The sequence below is a fragment of the Strix uralensis genome, chromosome 5 (assembly GCF_047716275.1).
Source record: "Strix uralensis isolate ZFMK-TIS-50842 chromosome 5, bStrUra1, whole genome shotgun sequence".
NCBI lineage: Eukaryota > Metazoa > Chordata > Aves > Strigiformes > Strigidae > Strix > Strix uralensis.
The window spans coordinates 64,149,033-64,172,802 of record NC_133976.1 but is presented as its reverse complement, the minus strand read 5'-3'; the positions used below and the strand labels follow the sequence as shown (position 1 = coordinate 64,172,802).

Genomic DNA, 23,770 nt, shown 5'->3' with positions numbered 1-23,770 from the left:
GATGCTGGTGGAAATGAGGGGTCATGGCCAGTACTGAGTAAAACTCCATTATGACTCCCTGATTCATAAATACACATTTTACATAGAAGAGACAGAACTTTCAGAAGAACAATCACAAAACAATGTTTCCATTGAAATTCAAAGGCACTATAACCCTTGAGTCTCTATGTCACCTTGACATTTTAGATCAGTATTTTCAAAAAATGCATCCAGTAATTGTCCCCCTCTCATGGGTGACATCATTGTCTCTGTCCTTAATCTTCCAAAACTTTGTTTAGTGTTCCTCTTAAATACATTATATATAGCATTTAAAAAGGCAATGGTAGCTACTTAACACAAAACTCTTCCTGTGAGATGTGTAATGTACTTTTAAAACTACATTCTAAAGTTACAGGCTTGCTTTCTTACAGTAAAACTGGCTCTCATCTGCTTCCACCCATGACTATTCAAGGACCATAGGGAAGAAAATGTGTAAAAGCATTTCTAAAAACTTTTCAAATATTTTGAAATGCTTTCAGTTTAACAGATTAACATACACAAAATTTAATCCATAATTATGGATTAGACTACTTAATCCATTACTTCCAATTTTAACCTGTAAACTATTTTAGAACTGAGAACAGTTTGAAATAGGACCAAAGTACCACCAGTACCACCACATCGAAAGGAGATATACAGAATGCCTTTTCCAGAATTGCCACAGGACTTTACTGGAGAAGGTGGATCACCAAAGAGCCTCAGACTCCTGACACGACAACTCTGGAGATACAGTTTCACTAAGCTGTCTAGGAACAAGAACTCACAGGGTAACTCTCCTGTCATGGTGGCATGCTGACATGGTGGCTACCCATTGTTCTGATGAACTCCAACTGAGCAGAAGGTATAGAAGCCACCCTGTATTCAGGGCAGCCCAAGCACCACAAACACTGCTCTAGCATAGTGAGCAGACACTAGAGCAAGCAAGCTAGCCAAAGAAAAGCTTTTGCAGGCTGGAGAATGCAGGCCCAAATGCATACTCTTACTGTAAGGAAACCAGACAGAACTGGATTCAGTCTGGGAGCAGGATTCCCTCTTCTGAACAGTCCAAAGGGAATCCAGCCCAGCGATACATCTGGGAATGGTCCACAACTGGGAGATGAGAGCAGTTTTCCAGTGGTCCACTTTCATGTTGTAGTCCAGATTAACATTTGCAAACAGCTGGACACCAGCATGACATCCCAACACAGGTCCCTGCAGCCTCTGCTGGCTTGCCTTCTCTTCAAACTTAAGATTCACACCACCCAGCAATTCCAACAACAGTACAGCTCAACTAGTAGTCATTGCACAGAAAAAATTTGAACATCTTACTAGCCACAAGTGTACCAAGATCTACAGGGTCAAAGTATCTGAACAGATTAAGTGTATATCTTGTATATGTACAATGCACCTCTAGTTACAACATATTTGTGGGAGCAGATGAACATGCACTAGTTAGCTGTGCATTTGAAAACATTGCTAACATGTTATGTTCTTTCTTTGGGACAACAATTGCTCTGTGAATATGACAGTACTGACAGGATTTACATCTTCTTGCATGAACTAGTAGCACTTGTCTGGGTTTACAGTGTTGAATAACTGTCTGGATAAATACAAATTCCTCTGGATGACTACTTCAATGCTTTCCAGAAGCCATCCAGCTATAAACCAGCTCTAAAGGTTGATGTAAAAGTCAACAAAGCAGCAGTAATTCGTTGTAGTTAATAGTCTAGACAAAACTGGTTAAATATAAATCTAAAAGGATTACTGCAGGAAACATCAGCCTATGTAGTATCTCATGTTTCAGTAAGACTATTCAGTACTTAGAATACAGGCCCCACAGTCAACCACCCTGGATAATCAGGCCACACTCATTTAGTCACTTTACCTGGCAGATGTTCCAAAAGTGGAAAATATAGTTAGTAAACAAGCTAAACAAATACATATTTTAATAGCAGGTGCAGAATTTTTCTTTTCCCCTAATAAAGTATTTAATACCTGTGCATATTTAAGGACTGCAGCTGAATACTAACGGCACATTAGAAGATACAATACACACAATTACCCAAGGCACAAGATAAGCTTTTCAGTTATACTTCTCTAGACTAGCAATAAATTGCAGAAAGCTGGCATTTACATGCTCCCTAAGTTCCAAACTTAAAAGTCGTTTAGTAAACAAATATCCACACTGATATGCAGTACAATCTCATTAAAAAACAGAAACTTAGGAGAAACGATAATTCTACGGTAGTTTTCTCCAACAGAACATTTCAGGTAAGATATTGAGAAGTGATGATGCAGGACATCCTATTTCCAATTAAGTAGTGAAAATAAGTCTTCAGACTTTAGTATCTCTAAAAATTACACATTGCTTCTGTAAAGCTATGTAAGTTTTAGAATATGATAAAAAATATTATCATGCAAGTACTCTTTAATCTCTAACCACTTTAGAACCAAAAATCGTACTAAAATCATTTGATACAAAACACATCTGCATCACAATGGCTAAATAATCACCCTGAAATTATACACGGTACTTTAATACAGCTGAAGAACTCAGCTATTAATGTAAGCAAAGAATACTTGCATGGTCTTTGTGTTCAGATCTAGTCATAATGAACCATGGTATTTAAAGTTTCAGGTGAAGAAATATGAATATATTATTTTAGTTTTAGAAAAGCTGACAGATGTGTCTTAAATCAACTTAAACTATAAACATATCAAATTTGTGATACCTTCAGTTGCTTATACAAGCTAAAATAAGGCAATGGATGCAGATCAAAGGAAGACTGATATACTTGGAGATCTTAGCTATTGATCTTTCCTTAGCCCACTCAGGCTGACCCATTTGGAAGCCAACCCCAAACCTTACAAAGTATTAGATCACAGACATTGGGTGAGGAAGTTTTCCCATTTGAGAATTCTACTCTCCGTTAAGAGAAAAAGAGGCTCTACTCAAAGAAACTGAAGACACATCTACTTTGTCATTTCACAGCCATTAGTATTCTGAAAGTCTCCCCATGACTTTCAAAAAGACCTAAACCCACAGGTGTCTTAGATGGCATAATCAGAAAAATAATTTAATGATTAGCAAAAATTTTATTTTACTTTTGCTTACAAAGACTTAATTCCAGCACAACAACCTGAAAGGCTTTGTTTTCTAAAGATCATTTCTAGTCAATTTTTACAAGTCCTTAAACCAACATTTTTTATATGTAAAACCACTCACTCTCCCATCCCTTAGTTGAAAACCAAGACTGGCATTTTCTCAGCTCAGTTACTAGGTACTCAGTGCACGGTTTTTCCATAATTCTGGACTCCTGAGGCAGTTTCATATAAATAAAAGTATTCATAAACCAAAACTAACAATATTATCAGTTAATTATCAATTGCTTGAATTTTTTTTTAAACAGTCATAAACTATTTTGAAATATTAAACAATACTTATGGGAAAGGACTTTAAACTCTAACATTTTTGATTACTTGATTTAGTCCATGGCAGCACAGGTTTTCTTCATCCTAAAAACACGACTGTAAAATACTAAAGGACAGCTCCTATTTGCACACTATTCATTTAATGTGATATGCAGATTTCATATTTCATAGCAAAAATAATAGAAAAACGTAAAAAACAAAACAGAGCTATACAATCATACTAGAATGGTACCACTATCAATTCCAGCATTAAATATTTTTGCAATTTGGCCAAGTTTTGTCCAAAGAAACAAATTAATCATCACTGCCGGCCTGCTTTTCCATTTTCCGTTGTTTCCATTCTGAAATGCAAGAAAACAATTGGTAAGGCTTGTTATTGGAAATAAAATCAACATATTATGGAAAAAAAAAAAAATCAGACTTAAATATTTTTTTAATAAATATTTACTTAACTAACCATCCTGTCTCTCCCTGCCCCCAACATACATAATCTTATCTCCTTTTAATACTACTTTAAGCAGCAAAAGGTTTCTGCAAAGAAACTTTCCAGCAACAACCGCAAAAAGCTATCCATTATCAACCTCACCAAAAGACAAAAGCCCATATTCATGTGACCACAGAGAATCTATTTCTAAAATTTGAGCTTTAGCAGTTTGTTTCAAGGTCTTAATTTTCACCCTTCTTACCTGATCATTGACTACCAGCATCTTATTTACTTAAGAGGAGGTTGGTTGGCTGTTTCAGATTTTTTTGGTAGAACACGGACTACTATCGACTTCATTACAGCACAGCATAATATTCAACCACTCTTACCAACAATATTTTTTATATTAGCCATTCCTTTGGAAGCTAAAAGCAAGACTGGCACAAGAAATCTCAATTTAGCTACTATTTAAATCCCTGAAGTTTAAGAGTTTTGCTACAAGGGCAATCACTAAAGCACAGGGAAAGACCATTTATCAGCATTCAGCCTTGCTCAGCACAGATGCAAAACAACTGGAAAGAAACACTACTCCAGTTCTCCATCAATGCTGAGACACAAAGGAATGTATTTATACATTTTAATCCTCAAAAGAGTAAGGAGTCTTTTAATGCTGTAACTGTAATATTCCTCCATACTGCATTTACTGATACAAACCCATTTTCTTCTTTCAGATGTTGATATAGCTCAGCTTTATTGTTGACGGAGTTCAAACGACCAGTAAATTCCTGGTGTTTCCTAGAGTTGGCAGTATTAATCCTGTTGCTCCATAAAGACAACAAGGACATTGGCCCTAAAATTGCAAGTAAAAAGAGTTTAAGTGATTTAATTTCTAAATTCTTAAACATTATATCATTATAAAGGCTAAGGAGAAATTATAGACTATGGTAGTACAACATATTAAAACCACTAATATTAACCTACAACATATTAAACCCAACTAGTATTAAACAACCTTATAATAGAGGCTAAATACAAAATATGCAAAGTGGTAACAACTGAGTAGTTGCTTCATCTGAACATCAGATCAGTCATTGCGACAGATGATAACAGCTCACACCAAGGAAGAAAAGTCCGTGAGAACTGCCCATTCCGACAGCTATACTGCCTAGGCATGTTTTTATTTATTAGTCAGCAGGAGACAGTGATTTCTGATACCTGTCCTTAAACAGCACTTCTGACATACAGGAGCTCAAATAGCATCAGCAGAAATTTGTTCAACCCCCTGTCAACCCAAGTGCCTATCAGTGACTCACACAGTATCTTGGTATCTCTCTTTTTACATAGACCTGTTGAGGTAATTTTTAATCAGTGTTTAATTAAAGTGTTTAATTAAAAATTATCCTCGGTTACTTAGCTGTAACTCCAAGAAGATTCATCTCATTACTTTAGAAAATACAGACTGGTACAACAACTTCTATCTTTAAAAGAAATAATCTGCTGCGATGCTTCTAGTTTACCTTTTGCCTTTTCAACTGTGGGCATTTCATCCATTGTAATGAGAGGCTTTTTGTTGGGTGGCTCAGGAGAATCAGGGGAATCTTTGATAACTTCAGCTTCTGCTAGTTCTTCTTTTTCACGATCCAAAAGACCTTTTAACCTTTTTGAGAGGGAAGGAAAACAGTGAAGCAAAATATGCCAGAGCAGCGCATATGATTCTTGATACCATTCTGTACTCCTTGAAGTTATATGCAACCCGTATCGTAAGATTTCTTTTGACCCCTTGGAATGGGTGAAAAACAATAGGGAAGACTAGCTAAATAATCCACTGGATAAAGCCTTAAGTAAAGGGAAGTATCCTAAAATATAATTTCATTTAAGTTAGTTAGCAGTATTTATAGCGTAGTTGAGACAGTTGATCATTCTGAATTTTGAAGGAAAGACTAAGTAACAATGAATATAACAAATACCACAAAATTCCCTATTATCTTTTCTACCTGAATTCAGACCTATTCTATACCAAATCCCTTTTATCTCAGTCCCCATTTTTTGTTACATATATGAAAGTAAAAGCAATCATAGGAATGGATTTGATCACACACAGGAAGGCATGAAAGGTCACCAGCATCGTGACAATAACGTAGGTGAAAAGGTCCTCCTATCCTAAATGATTGTAGCATGCACAAAACATGCAAATTAAGCTTACTACCATGAGGGCTTTTTGATCTCTTTAGAATAGTAGTTTGAAAGATGGAAAACAGAAGAGATTGACATATGCTTACTAGTTAGACAAGTTACAACAACATGAATTACAGACAGTAGCTATACAACCAGTCCTGACATTCAACTGAAGAGCCCAATCTGGATTGTTTATCTACCTAAACATTAAACTATCTACAGCTCAAGAGAAGATAACTGCTTATCCTGAGTTTTCAGTCATGCTTTGCATTTCTATAAAGCAGTTTAATGTCTGATAGGTGGCATGGTTAGGATAAAATCCAACAGCAGTGACTCCTCAAGCTGCAAAGCCCTGCTAAGTAGCCAACAAGTTGGACAAGAATCATACTGCTTGTAAAACATGTTAATTTAGAAAATCTGATAAGCAGACACTGTAATAAGTTGCCCATTTCCCAAGCTTGGTAATGGTGACTGATCCAACAAACCTTGGTATCCACACTCAGTGCTAGTAAGCCAAGGTTACAAGGAGGAATGCATCAAACTGTAACCTGCAACTGCTTCACCACAATTCCTCTCCCCTTTGAAGTAGGGCAGGACAAAAATGATGCTACAGGTTTACTTCCCTTTATAAAAATCTACCTTTCTGATTCTTGCCATGGCTTATCTGATTCATAGTCTTTGCCCAACTTCTCTGACTTGTCTTCTTTGTCTTCTCTCTTTCTACCTCGTTTCTTGCGCTCCTCCTCTTCTGGGGGTTTGCTTCTGCAAGCCATCAAACATTCTAAGACTCGCTGGTGTTTATCAGAGTTGTTTATGTGTGCTCGTACAAGGGTCTCCAATTCATTCCACATAATCCGGTACTGTTCATCTCTAAGCAAGGCCAGAAAAAAGGTATTACATACAGGATTACCTAAATCATTAAACTGTTGATCAAATTAAGGTTAAAAACCAGACCTTAAGAAACAAAAAAACCCCACCAAACCCAAAAATAACTCTCAGTAGATTTACTGTCCTCTAGTACTGGAGGTCTACCCACCTGGTATTACACCATCCTTGAAACATGAAACCACACTGCATGTAACATTTCCCAACTGACAACCAGTGTTTAGTTTCAATTGAAATAGACTATGTCCACTGAAATCAAATTCTTAACTTCCACAAGATCTTACTGCCAACAGGCACTTCTGAATCCTCTCAGTTGTTTGATAACTTATGCAATGTAAGGATATGCAGAGGGCCACTTATGTACTTACATGGAAATTATTTACTAATTCTTTGGATAAAAAAAAATTTAGAAAAAAAGTGTACCATGTTACTGTAAATAACTTTCAGTCACATCGGCAAATCTGTAGCTGAATTTCTTTTCAGCCAATTCTTGGAAATACAATGCATGCATCATAATGACTGAGATATCAGGATATTCTATGCTTGTTTTAAAGGAGTAGCCCATATTTTAAATAACTCTTTCAAAAGGATTTGACTGTTTAGTATAGCTCAATTTTAAATAATTGTTCATTTATAATAAACTTAAGTTTTTCTTTTTATTAATTTGAAATCATTCCACCTTGTCCTAGTTTACATCAATCTCTTACCTTTCTTGACGACTATCTTGGCTTTCATATTTTTTTTTAACATATTCACAGTTCTTGGGTAATAAAAATGATGGGTGTTTTTTCCTAACATACTGCAGTATCAGTACTGTGATAGTGCCTAAATGATGCAAAGTATTCACAGCATTCGTTTTGTGTACATACAGCATTTTATTTACTACATATTACCTTTGGCCAAATTTTAAAAATTTGTATGAAAACAATGTCAATAGAATATTACTAGAAAAAGCCCAGCATCCACAAAAAGAGATATGCATGTAACCTTTTTGGACCCTTTCCTCTGGTACCAACTGTTGAAATTGGCAGCGGATCATTTTTCCTCTCCATGTCTACCAAATTGTATATTGTTTTTTGACAATTCAGGACATCCTCATCACTCATTGCTTCTTTTACAATCACACTGGCTAATGGCACTACCTGTAAGACAAAACAAAAGTCAACAACGAGAACATCTGTGTATGTCGCTGGAGAGAAACAGGAAGAAAGAAGTCAAAGGCAATGGAACCATGGAACAACACACAACAAAAACATCCTATCTTATCCTCAATGTAGTTATAACTCTGAGCAGGTATAAGCAGATGCATGCTTTCTTTACCCAGCAGCATTGTTGCTGTCCAGATCAAATATTCCACCCTATTTATATGGCATTCCAATAATCTACTGACATTAAATACAGACTACTTAAGTGAAAATAAAGCTGAAAATAAATCATTTGCCACAAAATCAGTTTATCATAAAGAGTTAATACTTCATCCAGTGGCAAGGTGAAACAATCTAGAACAGAATAAAAGGTTACAAACCCCAGGGTACTTACAGCTTGCATGTTGAAGATGGTAGTCTGAGAAATAATCATAGGCCAATAACGAGTATGTTTCTCTAACTGATCTTTTGCACGTTCCAATGGAATTTCAAGACTGCCATCGATCTTATATCTGGGCTCTAGAAAAGGAGTTAATCGGTTTTCCCTCATAAATTCACCAAAATCCTAATGATAACCAAACAAGACACAATTAGGCATTTCTCTAACAAAGTAACTTTCACTGAGTGGGTGAAACAGCATAGTCTTGCTTATCACTAGCCATGTACCATCCCCATTGCTAAATTTAACCCTAACAACCAGAGCCCTGTTTCTAGTTTCAGATGTATATTATTCAGGGCAAACAGAAAAAGTAATATAAAAATATGGGTTAAAACTGATGCAAGGTTCTTGATGAAGGGGCCTTTTGGATCTGCAAGGTATTTCATGTATGGTAAGTGTTTTACTATGTTTTTCTGGAAGCCACTTCTGATGGTTTACAACAGATACAAAGGATGTGTTGAAAAAGATAAAGGGGAAAAAAAAAATCAAAACAAATGCCAGCTGATTTGTCTGCTCCATATCCAGGGTTCAAAGCTGACAACTTAATCTTTTTCATTTATTGTACAAACCATTTACATGCAATCTATCTTTCTGACAATAAGCAGGATATAGTCCTATGTGTATCCAGCCCACAGAAAAAGCTTGCCAAGAAGAATGTTATTCTAGAATCAGAACAAACTTTAAATACTCATAGTGCATAAGGAGGCAAGTACTTCCTTGACATAGAAAGGATTCTATGAAGCACGCAGAACAATAAGCAGAGGTACTACTTTGTACTAAATATGTATCAGTAGTACAAAGAAAAACAGTTTGACCCTGCAATCCACTCCAGGTCTCCAAAAAACATACCATTTCCTTTACACATCTATTGCACTACATCTCTTGTCATCTGAGATAAGCAACAACTTAAGAAAAAAAAGGAAAAATAGAAGAATCTTACTGTAATCCGATAGTCAGTGACTCTTCCACCACACCCTTCGCTAATTGATGGGGGATCTTCTAGAATTGATCGTGAGCTGCTTAATACATGCAGAAAAATTTCTCCTCCATGGCTGCTGAGCATGTGACTAATTACTTTAGAGCCAGACTTGCGTGGCTGTTCCAACAAAACAGAACGACCTTTTGGAAATAAGAACAGTTTCATTAGTTACTGCGTGCTGAAATTTTAAATTAAAAAAAATACATATACACAATACAGGTTTGTACCTAGCCAGAAAGGCTCTGAATCCGTTAAAGTTGTGTTTTCACCTAGCTGAATAAGAAACAGATTTTCTCCTTTGAGTATTTACTCTGTCTTCACATAGAAGAGTGTATGCTCTTAAATTTTACACAGAAAGATCAAAAAGCCTCTCTCCTGGACCATCCAATCATTTCTCTGTAGGGTATTATATTCTTAGGAAAAATAAATATTTAAGACATCAAAATGGTACATTGTGTAAGGGTAGTTTGCTATTTTTAATTATTACAGATTATGTTGTACACTAAACTTACTTGGCCCTACTGCAGAAACTCTCTCATTAAAAGCAACTTCTAAAGAGTAACAAAACCTACTTGAATATAAAGGTATCAACTGATACCATTCCTTAATGCTTAAAATGGATACCGTTTTTTCAGACAGAGAACTAAAACTGCCTTTGTCTTATTTCCATTAAAATACACCAAGCACAAAAGGGTGTATTCTCCAAATAAGTTGTTTCTTATGAGGAAACAAAAATAGAAGATTAGAAGAAATATGCTATTAATTCTGGTTTTAACCATTTTTATTACTCAAAGTACTTTTCCAGTACAGAGTATTTAGAGAAAATACATAAAAACTATAGTGTTTAATAACACCACAGAACATTTAGACATTCAAATGACTTGACTGAAGAAAACATCCCATTAGAAGGATGTTTGTAACGCAATTTTGTTTGCAAACTGTAAAAAAACCCACATGTAAAAAACTCCACATGTAATTAACATTGACTACATATTACTTGTTTGGGAGAAACAACTTTGGCTTACCTTTTTAACATGTATTTAAATGGCTACCTCTTATAGCAAGATTATTCATGGCAATGGGCAAGATCTTGCAAATAAGCAAAAGATAACTAAATCTAACCTGCTTTTTGACCGATCCCAGTACACATAGGGATGTCTGCTTCAGCTGACCAACATACTTAGTTGGTCATAACCCAGTTAAAAGTTTTCTGAGGCTGCCCAGCATCTGCTAAAAATCAGGCATAGACATAAATTGCTAATATTTTGCAATAGTCAGAGTAAGCATTGTGATAGAGTGCACTATCACCTACTGAAAGCAGTGTTTCCTACTGAATAGCATAAAGTGAAAAGTATTCTACATCTGGATTCAGAAAAGAACTACCAGAATTCAATATTTCCTCCTTTATATTTTTCCTCCCATCTTTAAGTTTCAGAACACATTCCATTTACCTTTAAACAACTTCCTTCTCTTAGTTACATGACATGTTCAAATAAACTTGACATTTTTACAGTATATAGACATTTACTGCTATACAAACCAAAATGTATTAAGTGCTCTATTCACGATATTAACAATTAAAACATTAAATAATGAGCCAAGGACACAAATTTACCATTAAGGAGAAAGTTAGTAAGGCATGAAGAAGGTCTGCTATTTACATCTACTGGTGAAATTCTGTATGCTCCAGTGCAATAGTGTAATTCTGAAAAATAAATGAGTAGAAAAGTTGAGAGTGTAGTTCCACATAAAGAAAAAACATGACAAAATAAAAGAGGAGGAGACTATTTCACAATCAGCAAAACTAAGTCTAGCTGTCTCTTGATTTAAATGTCTACTCCTTTCACCATCTCCTCGCAATCGTTCCAGTACCCTCAACTGCAAGAACCTAACACATTCCCAAGCCCTATTTCCAGCAGGACCTCTGGTTCTTTATCTCCTGAACTATCTCACTGTAGAGTCAGCCTCCTCTTAACTACATTTTTGACCTGCTGGCTCAAAGAGTCAACATACCATCCTGACAGTCTACAGCGTGCATGCACTGAACGGCCAGGTGGTTCCTATGCTACCCCAAATCTTCCCTGTTTTTCTTTCCTTTACTCAGATTTGGGTAGAAATCTCACCCTTACTCAGATTTTAAAGTTAGAGGCACTAGTCTACTGATAGTATCATTTCATACATTTAATTCCCTTACAAAAGTTTTTACTTAGCAGTCTAAAGATTACACTAAAGATAGTACTTTGATTCCCACCCCAAAACAAAAATTAAAACTGAAAGAGATCCAATGTGTCAAAGCTGCCATGTTAAAAAAGCATCACTGTGGAACTGAGAAGGTATAGCTGGCCCTGTGGGAGAAGCAAATCATTACTGAATATTGTAGTTACGGAACAACTTCATGATACTTAAGAGGAGATTGAAAAAAAGCCACCAAGAAAAACATCACTACTGTTCTCACCTCTTACACAAACCACTGACCAGCCAAGATCAGGAGAGCATCATATGACCATGAGTAAAGCAGGGTGAAGTCAGCAGCAAGGTTTATAAAGCAGAAGGTAAAGCCAGCATTAACAAGAAGCAAATTATGTCCTTGTTCAGATTCTTCTTAGTGTACAGAGAGAACAGTGTTCAACACAAGTTAGAAGATCAGTTTTGTAAGATACCATGTTACCTACCTACACTATTTGTTCGAGGAGTACACCATTTTAATGTTACAGTTTCTTTAAATGTGCCTTCTCTGCTATTGCCACCTATATGATTATCACCTGCAATACAAAGTCAGAAAGAGTGTGATCAACCATATTTTCTTTATTACAGCAAAAAACTCTTCAACTTTTAATGTACAAAGTATTTACAACATGAGCATATACAAAATGTAATCTAATTTTAAAAAGTTAGATCTAACTTAAGCAAAAAAGTTATTAGCAGTGGCAGTTGAAAAAATAACCTTTTAAAATCAGCAGACGTTGCATGTATTTTAAAAACCAATTCAGCAAACAAAATACTGCAGCTCCAAAGTATGTTCCATAGGTTTGATTTAACATTTAGAAAATTATACATATGTTTTATCTATAACAGGCAATTTTTTTTCTTCTAAAGTGTCTAGAATTTTAAGACAGTATCTTTTTTAAATTTTCCACACAAATCAGAACCCTTAACAAATGTCAGAGCTGATCATTTCTTGTACATATTACATCCCAAAGTCAAAACTGAAACTGATCTAAAGGCACATTTGACAAGTTGGGCTTTCTGGGATTTGTTCTCACCATCCAGTATGTTTGCTATGTCAAGTTTAATCTGAACATCTCTCAATGTTTTACTGGCGGTAGATGGTTTATCATTAAACTACTTTCATACAACATCTCATTGATAACTGGTTTGGCAAAAACCACCCGAGAGCCTTAAAACAGGCATTAATACTCCTCACTACATTAAACTAAGTTTCTGTAGTGAGTTTTGCAATTCTCCATGATCTTTGACTCACATTATCTCAGGAAAGAATTAACTGAGTGTTGCATGAAGTTTCAGAATTACAGTAGCATAGTCAAACTTAATATGCTCGAATCCACAATTGGAAGGAATAAGACACATATCAACATGCAACGTTGTATACAATATATTAGGGTTTAGTCTAATCTTTCATGTAAGAAGTTTTATTTCATATCAGAAGACATTTACTCACAAAAGATTAGTTTGATTTGCTTACTAATCATGCAGCTAACTTGCAAGAGTTTTTTTTCAGTTAAAATAACTAAAATGATTCTAGAAAGTCTTTCTCAGAACATCTAAAGGCCAAACTTATTTAATCTAAAAATTCTCCAGCAACATTTCACAGAAAAAAGATCAATGTAAGTGAATTCTAACTTTCCTAGCACCAGAGTTATTACAGCTGAAAGCTTTATTTGAAAACAAATAAAAGAAACCAAAATTTACAGGATCTAAGAACAGACTTTTTCATCTCAAAGTTCCAGTGGAAAAAATGTGAAGCAGAATTGCAGTCGGAGTTTGCTTTCAGCTTTTACTAGCAGACTTACTCCTTGAGCGAGCAAGTATTACGAAACTATTTCTGAGCCCCTACAACAAAGTTTTATGCTTTCAACACGCTAACACAAGTTCAGAGGAATACTAGATAATAATTTCAAATTTACAAAAAGGATACTAGGTATTTCAAATACAACAAGAAAGCTTAAAAGCCAAACAACTATAGTCTTTTCCAAAGCAATTACTGTCATGAACAGGTCATGGGATGTAAGTTATGTCAACTATTACTAACAGACAGATTAAAAGTTCAATTGTGGAAGGAATAATTTTCCACAAATACCCACAAGAGGTTTCGTAAAATCCCTGCACATCTGGTCTCTCATCTACTTTTTATATCTCAGTAAGTTGACATGCCCCTCAAATCTCCTGAACATATGTGAAACCTTGTCTGATGAATCTGACCTGTTTTTTCATTGTTATATCCTTATTACTGCATTAAAATATGCCAGTAATGAGTAAAACTCCAATGCCAACATTACAAATCAAGTTCTTGGGTTGTAAGGCATAACTGAAAATACGCTAAGCATGCCTGAAATTTACATCAATTTGAAGCTCGTAATCTTTCTTTGTGAATACTTCCAGCAGGCTGATCAAAAGCCACTTTTAGAGGACTATTTCTACTTACCACTCTTTAAAAAGTCAACGTGTGCCTCTTTGTGATGAAGAAGCTCCACATCATAGTTGGCTGATGTGTTAGCATGCTGTTCTTCCTTTAAAAGAGAAAGGTAGAAAGAATAAACACAATTATTTAAGTCAGAAGTCACTGTTTTCATAAATGAATGATTCTACATTTACCTTTCATTCCAGAAGAAAACAAAGTCTCCAAAGTGCATCAGACAACAACAGGATTGCAATGTTGAAGGAAACTGTTTGTGCTCTGACCTGTTTAAAGATGCAGCCATCTGCTTTTACTCTTTTCCTTTTATGAAACCCTGTGGTTTCCTCTTTATACAAATCTCATACAGGGTGCATAGTGTAAAATATAGGTAAAAAATAGGCTTAACTACTTCTGTTTAAATTAGTGAAATTAAGGAAGCCTATGACATACTGAATACCACCAGCAGTTACAACTTACTGAGCAGCAACAAATGGTCACTGCAGAATAGACTGGCAATTGCTTTTCGTAACTAAAAAAAATCTCAAGAATTCAAAAAAAAAAAAAAAAAATCACACTTCAACCTTATCATTTCCTTGCACTTAAGATATATAAAAAGTGTACTTGCAGCTGCAAGTTTATAATTCAAAAAAATGGATGCTTGTAAAGAGGATACTACATCTTTAAACAGCTGCAGAGGACTAGCAAAAACAGAACAGTAGCCTTGGTAATTTACTCCAAGTTTAAAAAAAACAAAGCACAGAGAATCCAACAGAGTCTATTACTATAAGGACAAAGGCAGAAGGGAGAGGCATACCAGCAACACACAGGTCAAAGTTACAGACAAGGTATTTGCAAACTTAAGTCACATTTACGACATGACCCATGTCACAGTTTCATTAAAGCTGTGAAAATAATTCTTAATTTCATGTTTTAACTTATAAAATCCATACAATATTCCTAGTTTTCAATGATGCAAGTAACGATTAACAGTATTGAAACTTGATGATTTTTTTAAAACAGGAAAGTTTATCTGCCCCTGCCCTTTTTGGTTGTTTGAATACTGACACTTCTGTTTCAATTGTCTCTTGCTGTCTGATCAGAAAATTACTGTAAGCTTAATACTTGAATTTCTTAGTTGCACTGATTTCCCTCACAGTAGCAATAAAAAAAAAAATATTAAAAATAGGGACATAAACAACATTGAACAGAAGATGCTTAATTTAGTATCTCTTAACTAGATATCATCCTCTGTCCCCGTTTCTGGTTTATGGATCTTCAAACTGTAAAACCTACTGGAAAACCTTTAGTTAAAAATCAGCTATTAGTTACAAACACCTTTATGTTGGATGGGCATGATAATGAAACAGGGAAAAAAAGAGACTCACTATGCCACTATAATGCACAAGGGTCAAGAATATCTAAACACAATTAGAAAAAAACAAAAGAATCACAGACAGAGTAATGAGGTAAATAAGCCTGTATGTATAGAAAATAATACAAACAGCACTGAAATAACACTTGTATTGCTATATCAAAAACTGAGATTCAGCAATACAACATTTTCTTCTGTGATCCCTCCTTACTTTTTTCCCCCCTTTATTTTTACTAACCTGTTCACAGACATTGAATGTGGGCTAATAAAAAAAACAGAAAATATGACATGGAGAGAAAAACAATGTAAAAATTCAATTAAAATAAACATTAAAAGTTTTCAAACAAATTTAGAAGTGATGTAGCTAGTTAACACAAAGCTATAGACACAGTATTACCTTCATAGGAATGTTCGTTATTGTGGTTGAAGCCAGATCAAAGTGCTGTTGTACTAAAACATTCAGTTTTGTAGCCAGATGCCGCCCTGCACGGACACTGTGCACTTCACTGGTTAGAACAGGTGAAAGCTAGAATAAATTGACATAGAGAATATAATGGTATTAATGGATTAGGAGCTGGTATCATGTAAGTATGATTAATTTGAAACTCTAAAATAAGAATGTTTATAGGGCTAAATTTGACTAGGGGATAAGACTACCACCCAAAAAAGCCCACACCATGGGAAACTAAGAAGGAAGAAGCAAAAATTATTTCTCATTCAGAATTTTGCAGGTTATGTCAGTTGTTATAGTTGCAGTTGGTACAAAGTGTCAAAAAATTAGAAGTATGCTAAAAAACTTGAGTCATTAATTGTTAATTGGAAGAATCAGTATCATAATATGAGGAAGAAACTATCTTAATAGCAGCTCTGGGCTTAGTTTTTCACTCTTTTACCTGCTGAGCAACAGGAACAAAGTAATTTTTATATACCTACCTGTGTAAGTGAATCGTACATACACAAAGGAAACAAACACAAGCCATAAGATGCATTTGATTCTTTCCTAGCCGACAAGGACATTGTTTTTAGGCTTACAAAAAACAACCAAAAAAACAGTAACAAAGATGACTGTCTTACAGAGGAAAGTAGTAGTCAATTTATTCTCTTCTGTTCACATTTCATTTTAACATAACTACAAAAGAGTTTTGTAGAAAAGAATCTCAGGAAGGTGGCTATTACGATGCCTTTCATATTTAAGTCTTTTTCTTGTGTTACAGACACCATGTTGAAATACTGAGCAGAGCAGACTGAAGAGCAGATTAATTACAAAATATTTTGTATGTACTTGGTTTCAAATAACCACCACTAAGCATACAAGTCCACAGAGCACAGCTGCTTTTGTTACTGAACACCTGAGATCTTAATATATAGAATAGTTTCTTATATACATCCTTTCACCTTTTTGTAAAATAATCTTTAAAAGTAGGGTATTTCAAGTATTTGATGAACTTCAAGCATATTCTACATTTCTACAATATGTTACCCTTTCACTTGGAAGCACTTTTCATTAAAAAGGCATTCTGTTTGCTAACACTGGAATAATAGAATTTATACACAAAAGCTCATTTTGGTTTCATGAGAAAACCGTTTGACCGAAAGGCTAAAAATGCTAACATGTTTGTCTGGATAGCATGGAACATGTAGTGCTGAATAATATCCACATGATTCAGTAACAGATAACCGGGAAAACAGGGCTGGTGCTAGCTAGTGGCTTATGCATGAATCGCAGGAAAGTTACTCAACTAATCTATTCAACATACCAAGTAGTTGATGGCTTTCCACTAGGTTCCTAAATATACATTCTCAAAAAAACAACCCCAAGACTACCATTCTATGGCATTAATGGGCTTACTTCACAAAAAAATGAATCATGACTTATTAATGAAAGAAATTTAAGTAATGAAATGGAAAAAGGGGATACCATATATTCACAAAGACTACAAACTAAGAAAACAAGGCATACACTTTAGATGGCAACTTTTCAAAGAATTATCACCTGCACTTTTTCCTACACCTTACTGGAGACCAGAGCCTCAAAACATTATTGCTGAATCCTTAATTTGCAGTCTATTTTGAGCCTGACACAGTTCCTAATTCTTGGATAAGTTTTTTCATCTTAAGTTCCTTACCTCTTTTTTAGGACGATCTGAAACAAGGCTGTCTTCACCAACTGGGTAAGTGTGGATTAAGACCAATTCACATTTCTGAATCTGCATTAGACTTAAAAATAAAAACATTCTATTTAGCCTACAGTGTGGCAGACTATCTCCTAGAAATTAGATCAACTCTCCCAAGATTCATCTCATTCCCAGAATACGATCATAAAGATGTACTACAACATACTCTTTCTGAAAGCATTCTGTAGAGTATGTTGTAGTGCATCTTTATGATTGTATTTAAAATAAGTTTTTATCAGAATAAAAAGTGTAACACTTCTAGGTCTTCAGACTGTAGCACTGTGTTTCTTTTTGGACATATCAATGGAACAGATCCTTAACTGGTGTAATCTGTTCAGCTTCATTCAACTGAAAATTGACACTACGGAGGATTTGTGTCTTCAAGTGTGTGCACAGGTGATTCCAGTGAACATGAAAACAACTATGCAAATTGCATGCTTATCTCCCAACGCAGCTGGAAATGTGGAGAAATCAAGATACTGTTCCACATCTCTACCTACAGGAATGAGACCACTTTTCTGTCTTTACAGTGAACTTAGAATCTGATTCCCTGGGGCAGCATTCTTTATACACACATGAAACTGCAATTGCAGCAAGTAAATACAGGAGACTTCTGCTTCTGCTATTCAAGTGCCTAAGGAGTAACCAAGAACAGGATCTCAACCTACTATATACTTTACAAGGCAATACACAATCCCTAGGCCAAACAATTTTAGACAAAACATATGAAAAAATTATTTCTCAGAGAAGATGCAACCTGTATTTCAAGAGATTCCTTTATCTCAAGGGAAGTGTCAGGCAACACAGTAATTTAGAAATTAAAAGTTAGTTTCAAAGAAGTTAGCTGTTTTAGTTGAAGAAAGACAAATGTAAAATTAATGCAGTGTTATCAAGAAAAAAATGCATCAGATGTTATACACTGTATATTTGTAATCAGTAATGCAAGTCAGTTACATGTCTCATTTTCAAGCATGATTTAGCACTTTATTTCACACAGGCATTCAAACAGTTCATTAGAGTAAGTTTTAAGTGACAAAGATACATGTATTTCACGGAGGATATAACAGGCACATGCAGAATAAGAGAAACTACATTTGTAAAAGTATACTCACTGATCTGAATTAGCTGCAAGCTTGTTATGCTCATGAATGGTTTCCTGAACACAGTCCTCAAGCATTCGAACATGACTGTCACTAAAAAGAAATTTTATATTTTTTTAATGCAGAATAATCAATCCTCCTGTTCAAAGAAACATGACACTAAATGCTCTCCTATTTCAAGTGGGAAATTTTTGGGTTGTTACTGTAACAGACCTCCATAAATGAAACCTTTAATAAGGCATGAAATGATCGAACAAAGAATGCAAAAAAGCTAGCTACTTAGGGCACTAATTCATGACAATCAACGAAAGAGTGCTAAGAATGTATGAAATCTTTTTTTTTTTTTAGATGGTAGAAGCACATTATCATACATACCTTTTTGCATTAGTAATACAGATTATTCTTCCTCTGTTTCCAACACGTTCTGCATTCTCCATGAGCATGGTTCGAGCCTCATGCTGGTATTCAGTTATTTTGCAGAGTGCTTCAACTGCTGCAACCAGACCATGAAGTATGCTGCAGCACTCTGGATCTGCCCGAGGATTAGGTGGCCCAACAGCTGCTAATGCTGCCATCAACTAGTTAAAATGAAATAGATTATTGAAAGGTACTTTCCAGCCATTTGTTAAAATGATCAGTTAAGAGAAAAGTTATCATTGTAACTTATTTTACGTGTAAATTAATATTGTTGGGAGAAAACCAAACAAAGCAATTAAAAACCATTATATGTTACCAGCCTTCTGGAAAACATTTGGCCCTAAACTGTCCTTTGCAATTAATTTATTAACTGTTACTAAGCCTTGAGAATATAATACTCATTTATTACAGAAAAATACCTGGCTATAACAAGTTTTATCCAATACCTGAAAGAAACTCTAACATTATCAGTTGCCATCTGCTTTTATTTTCTGAGAATTTGGAATTTCAGTTCCTCCCCAAAGTAAGTTCTTCAGAGGATGAGCCCATTCAGAATGAAACAAAATGAGAGCAAAGAGAATATTTACATTTTTTTAACATGGTTTGTTTGCCTATTGTGCAAATGTAAAAAAACCAACCAATTTTAAAATTCAAGAAGTGTCACCAAAATTACAGAAGAAATACAGAGGTAATTTCTTTATAACATTTATTTTAATACATAACTACACTCAAAGCTCCTGGATTCTTTAAAATTATGTAAAACTGCCTATAGAATAGTCCAGCCTCACAGGCTACTAAAAATTCTTCTACGCAGTAATTTCAGACCAGACCCACCAACATTTTAATTAACCAAAATTATTTCTTATTAAACATCATAAGAACCTGCTATTTACTCCACAATTAAACTAGACTTACAGAAGAACAGCTACAAAAGCATACCTCCTGCAAGTTCTGATCTTCTTGAGTCCAAGAATTTAAGACATGAGCCCCAGAATCACTCACAATGAAATTCACCTAAAAGGATCAAAAAAGTACATGTAAGTAACAGCCAATCATAAAGATAACAGCCATTATGGCTACTTCCCCAAATCCAAACAAACATGAATTACACCTCTGTCTTATGATACTCTGGAGATACATAGAATGACAAGCCAAACTAAAAATAAAACAACAAAACCACAAAAAGCAGCCACTCCTGCTATATTCTACATCAAATTAACACTGCAGGGTATTATGAAGTATTTTAATCATTACATAATATTTTCAGTAGAATAGCTACAAAATAAATTCTAATACTGCAATATTGCAAATCATTCTCCAAAGACTGTCACAGTAGATCACAGGGGTAAATATCTAGCAAGATTTAATAAACATCACAAAGTATGTCCTAAAGATGACAAAAAAGTCAAGAGGAAGCACACCTTCCACCTCAATTTCAGTTTCTCATACCACACCAAGCTCCAGTTCAGCCAACTGATTCAAGTCCATTAAGTGTGCACTTGATATAATCCCATAAAGGGACTTGACTGTATATCAAATGCCCTGAACTAGTTTAAATTAAACATCCATTGTCTGAGAACAAGGACATGCAACCCATCAAGGCGGTGCAGCTGACGTATTAAATCACTGAACTACCGGAGGTATTTGTTAGTGCCCAGCTTCTGGACACAGCCAGTATCCCACCATCACTAGTTTGTACCAATGTCACTGTCACAAGGTTATTTAACTGCCTTTTTTTTTTTTTTTTAAGGGTAACTAACCTTTAGGGCATTACAAAATGGTTTACTCAATAATGAGAAAAGATGTAATAAAACAGAGATTAGTTACCTTATGATACAATGTTACAGAACCCACCAGGTATTTCTTTTTCTAAACAAAGAGCTGTGTGCCAGGAAGCCCCCCCACTTTTTCAAACTGGTAGCTTCAGGGCAGTCCTACCTCTTCCTAAAGCCCAGAATTCCTTCAAAAGGTGACAACAAAAACCTTATGAAGTTCTGCCAAGCATGTTTAGAAACAAAATTCAATTTGAAACAATCCCTCACTCAAGCTTTTGTAAACATACAGCTCAGGAGAACACAATAATAAATCTGTAAGTTACCTTAAAGCACCTCTCATGTTTTGCACAAAGTGACATTAAGACAACGAAAGGTCCCAAAAATAAATATGTAATGGGATTCATATACTACTCAAACCAATTTAAAGTTATCAACAGCTCAAAAGCATTTGTATATAATAAATGATATTTGACCTTTTAATGTAACCAACAGCTAATGATATTAAAAGACTTAATTAAAATGGGAAAATATCGCCTGTACTATCAAGTATCATATGTAGTATGGCTAGAACAACTTACCAGTTTCTTGAAAGGGAAAATATCATACATTATTCTACAGTACTCCATGGATGATTCCACTGAACAGGTCCATAGTGATTTTGAAATGGGTGCGAGAGGTATAATCCCTTGGGTCCGATTCTTTACTAACATATCAAATTCAACATGTTGTCTGCAGGATTCTGCCATATATGGGCAGTGATCCACAACAAAAACAGTTTTATGAGACTCAGAAAAGATTTTCATTTTTTTCCTAGAAGAAACAGATATTAAGATCAGAACGAAATTATACAAGGAAAAAAAAAAAAAAATCACATCACAAGATTACTGTGCAATTTATAAGGTATAAAATTATCTTTCTAGGATACGCAAGTTTTAAAGATTATCTCTTATTCAGACTACATATTGCATAATTAGCTCCTACAAGACTGTTAAGCTTTTAAAAAAACCTACAGAAATTCCCATTTTAAGAATCTGTTTACATGGAGACAAACATCCTCTAGAACTCTTACTAGTCCATATATTTAGTATACTAGATTTCTAATCAGGAGGAAAAAAATATAGAAAATATGGAAGTATGCTGCTGAAAAGGCAACAGCAATACACACGTTTCTAATTAAAAGAAACTTTTAAGAAAAAAAAAGTACAGAAACTGCTTTCTATTTAAAGCTCCTTTCCTAAAATAAGCAACATGGAAGAAAATAATTTATGATTAGGTTACACAGACCTTGAAGTAGCATAAACATCAGACTTTTAAGCAGATTTTTAGCCTTCACTTTTCTAGGTACAACTTTCTATTTTTAAATTAATATTTGCATCTCTACTTTGATCTCTCACTGACAAGCATATGAAGTCTGAAATTATAATGTAAATGCTTCTTATCCCGCAAGACTTATAGGAGCACCCCTTGTATTCCTCCCAACGATGAGGCCTGAGAACTCTGCAATGAAGTGTGGTGCATCTTCCCGTTTCACACCGACAGACTGGGTTTCCCTCTCCTATAACATCACTGAAAGAAATACTTTTGAAGTAGTTATCACATTAGATCCTTGTATTAGGGTGGACATCTCAATTTGAAGACCTAAACTCCATATGAAAATTATTCTTAGACTAGAGCTACTTAAATTACTAATCTTAAACCAAACACTCCTCAACTTTATTAAACTTCTAAATGTTACCATAACGTTTCTGGTACAAAAAAAACCTATTTCGTCCACGCAAGTGCTGCTGAATTCACAAAACAAAATATGTACGAGCTCATTTAAAAAAACACGTTAAAACAACGAGGATTTACACAAGTCAGACTGTGGGCAGCATCCCGCTCTGGAGGACTGGTTTCGCACCCGTCCTCGGCAGCGGCTGCTGGGGCACGCTGAACCCCCCCGGGCAGAAGCCACGGCCGGCCGCAGCCTGGGACAGCCCAGCGCGGTGGGCCCGGCTTAAGGGCCCGCATCCTATCTTTAGCTTGGCAGAGAGCCTAAGGGGCCGAGGACGGCTGCACGACCGCCGGCGAGGGTCGGAGAAGGGGAGCTCGGTGCACGCCCGCGGGCAGGGAAAGGGAAGTGTTTCCTACCTGGGCCGGCCCCTCCTCTGAGGCAGAAGTCCAGGGCCCGCTCCGCGCCGCGCCCGGGCCCGGCCGCGGGCTCGCTCCGAGGAGTGGGGATGATGCCCGCACGGCGCCCTAAACTGAGTCTGGCGCGGGCGCCTCCGGCCGGGCGACCTCCATGCCCCTCCGCCCGCTTCTTCCGCCGCCGGTTCCGCGGCGAGCGCGGGGCCCGGCTCCTGCCTCCGCGCCCGGCGCCCGCGGGGGTGGGAGAAGCGGCCGAAGCCCCCCCCGCTCCGCCCACCCCTGAGGCCGCGAAACCCCCACGCGGCCACTTACGCCGCTGGCACAACGGCTCCCCCCAATGCTGGCGGGGGGAGCGCCTCTCCCCTCACACCTCCCCGGCCGCGGCGGCCACCCGGGCCACAGCCTCACTCACCCCCCATGCCCGCCCCGGCCCCACCCCTCGGCCCTTCCGCCTGGGCGCGGGCCGCCCTGCCACGAGACGCCGCACGGGCGCGCGCCCCTCTTCCCCCACAGCACGAAAGATGAGGACGGGGGGGCCCGCGAGGCCGGCAACCTCACGAGACGCCAAAGAGCCCGCCCCCTCTACCGCCTGTCCCGCTAGGGGGCGGGCTTTGATGTCGGAGATAGCCAATAGGGAAGCGAGGAGGAGAGTCGGGAGCTGGGGAGGTGTCT

The 23,770-nt window shown here is 36.5% G+C and overlaps 1 protein-coding gene across 4 annotated transcripts; it reads right to left on the bottom strand.

The window, feature by feature from the left end:
- Positions 1-3,094: 3,094 nt before the first annotated feature.
- Positions 3,095-23,507, bottom strand: INTS13 (integrator complex subunit 13). Of its 4 annotated transcripts, none has more exons than XM_074871348.1 (18): positions 23,102-23,507; positions 21,550-21,781; positions 20,136-20,210; positions 19,155-19,357; positions 18,792-18,872; positions 17,632-17,722; positions 15,903-16,031; positions 15,744-15,767; positions 14,161-14,245; positions 12,170-12,259; positions 11,113-11,202; positions 9,459-9,637; positions 8,474-8,644; positions 7,922-8,076; positions 6,689-6,919; positions 5,392-5,531; positions 4,589-4,724; positions 3,095-3,791 (listed from the first exon to the last, which is right to left on the bottom strand). In XM_074871348.1, exons 2-18 carry the CDS (start codon positions 21,772-21,774, stop codon positions 3,752-3,754), a joined length of 2,145 nt encoding a protein of 714 aa, XP_074727449.1. In that variant the 5' UTR covers positions 21,775-21,781; positions 23,102-23,507; the 3' UTR covers positions 3,095-3,751. The 4 variants fall into 4 exon arrangements, with proteins under 4 accessions (XP_074727449.1, XP_074727450.1, XP_074727451.1 ...); XM_074871349.1 differs by lacking the exon at positions 23,102-23,507 and adding an exon at positions 22,256-23,006; XM_074871350.1 differs by lacking the exon at positions 15,744-15,767.
- Between the last annotated feature and the right edge of the window lie 263 nt (positions 23,508-23,770).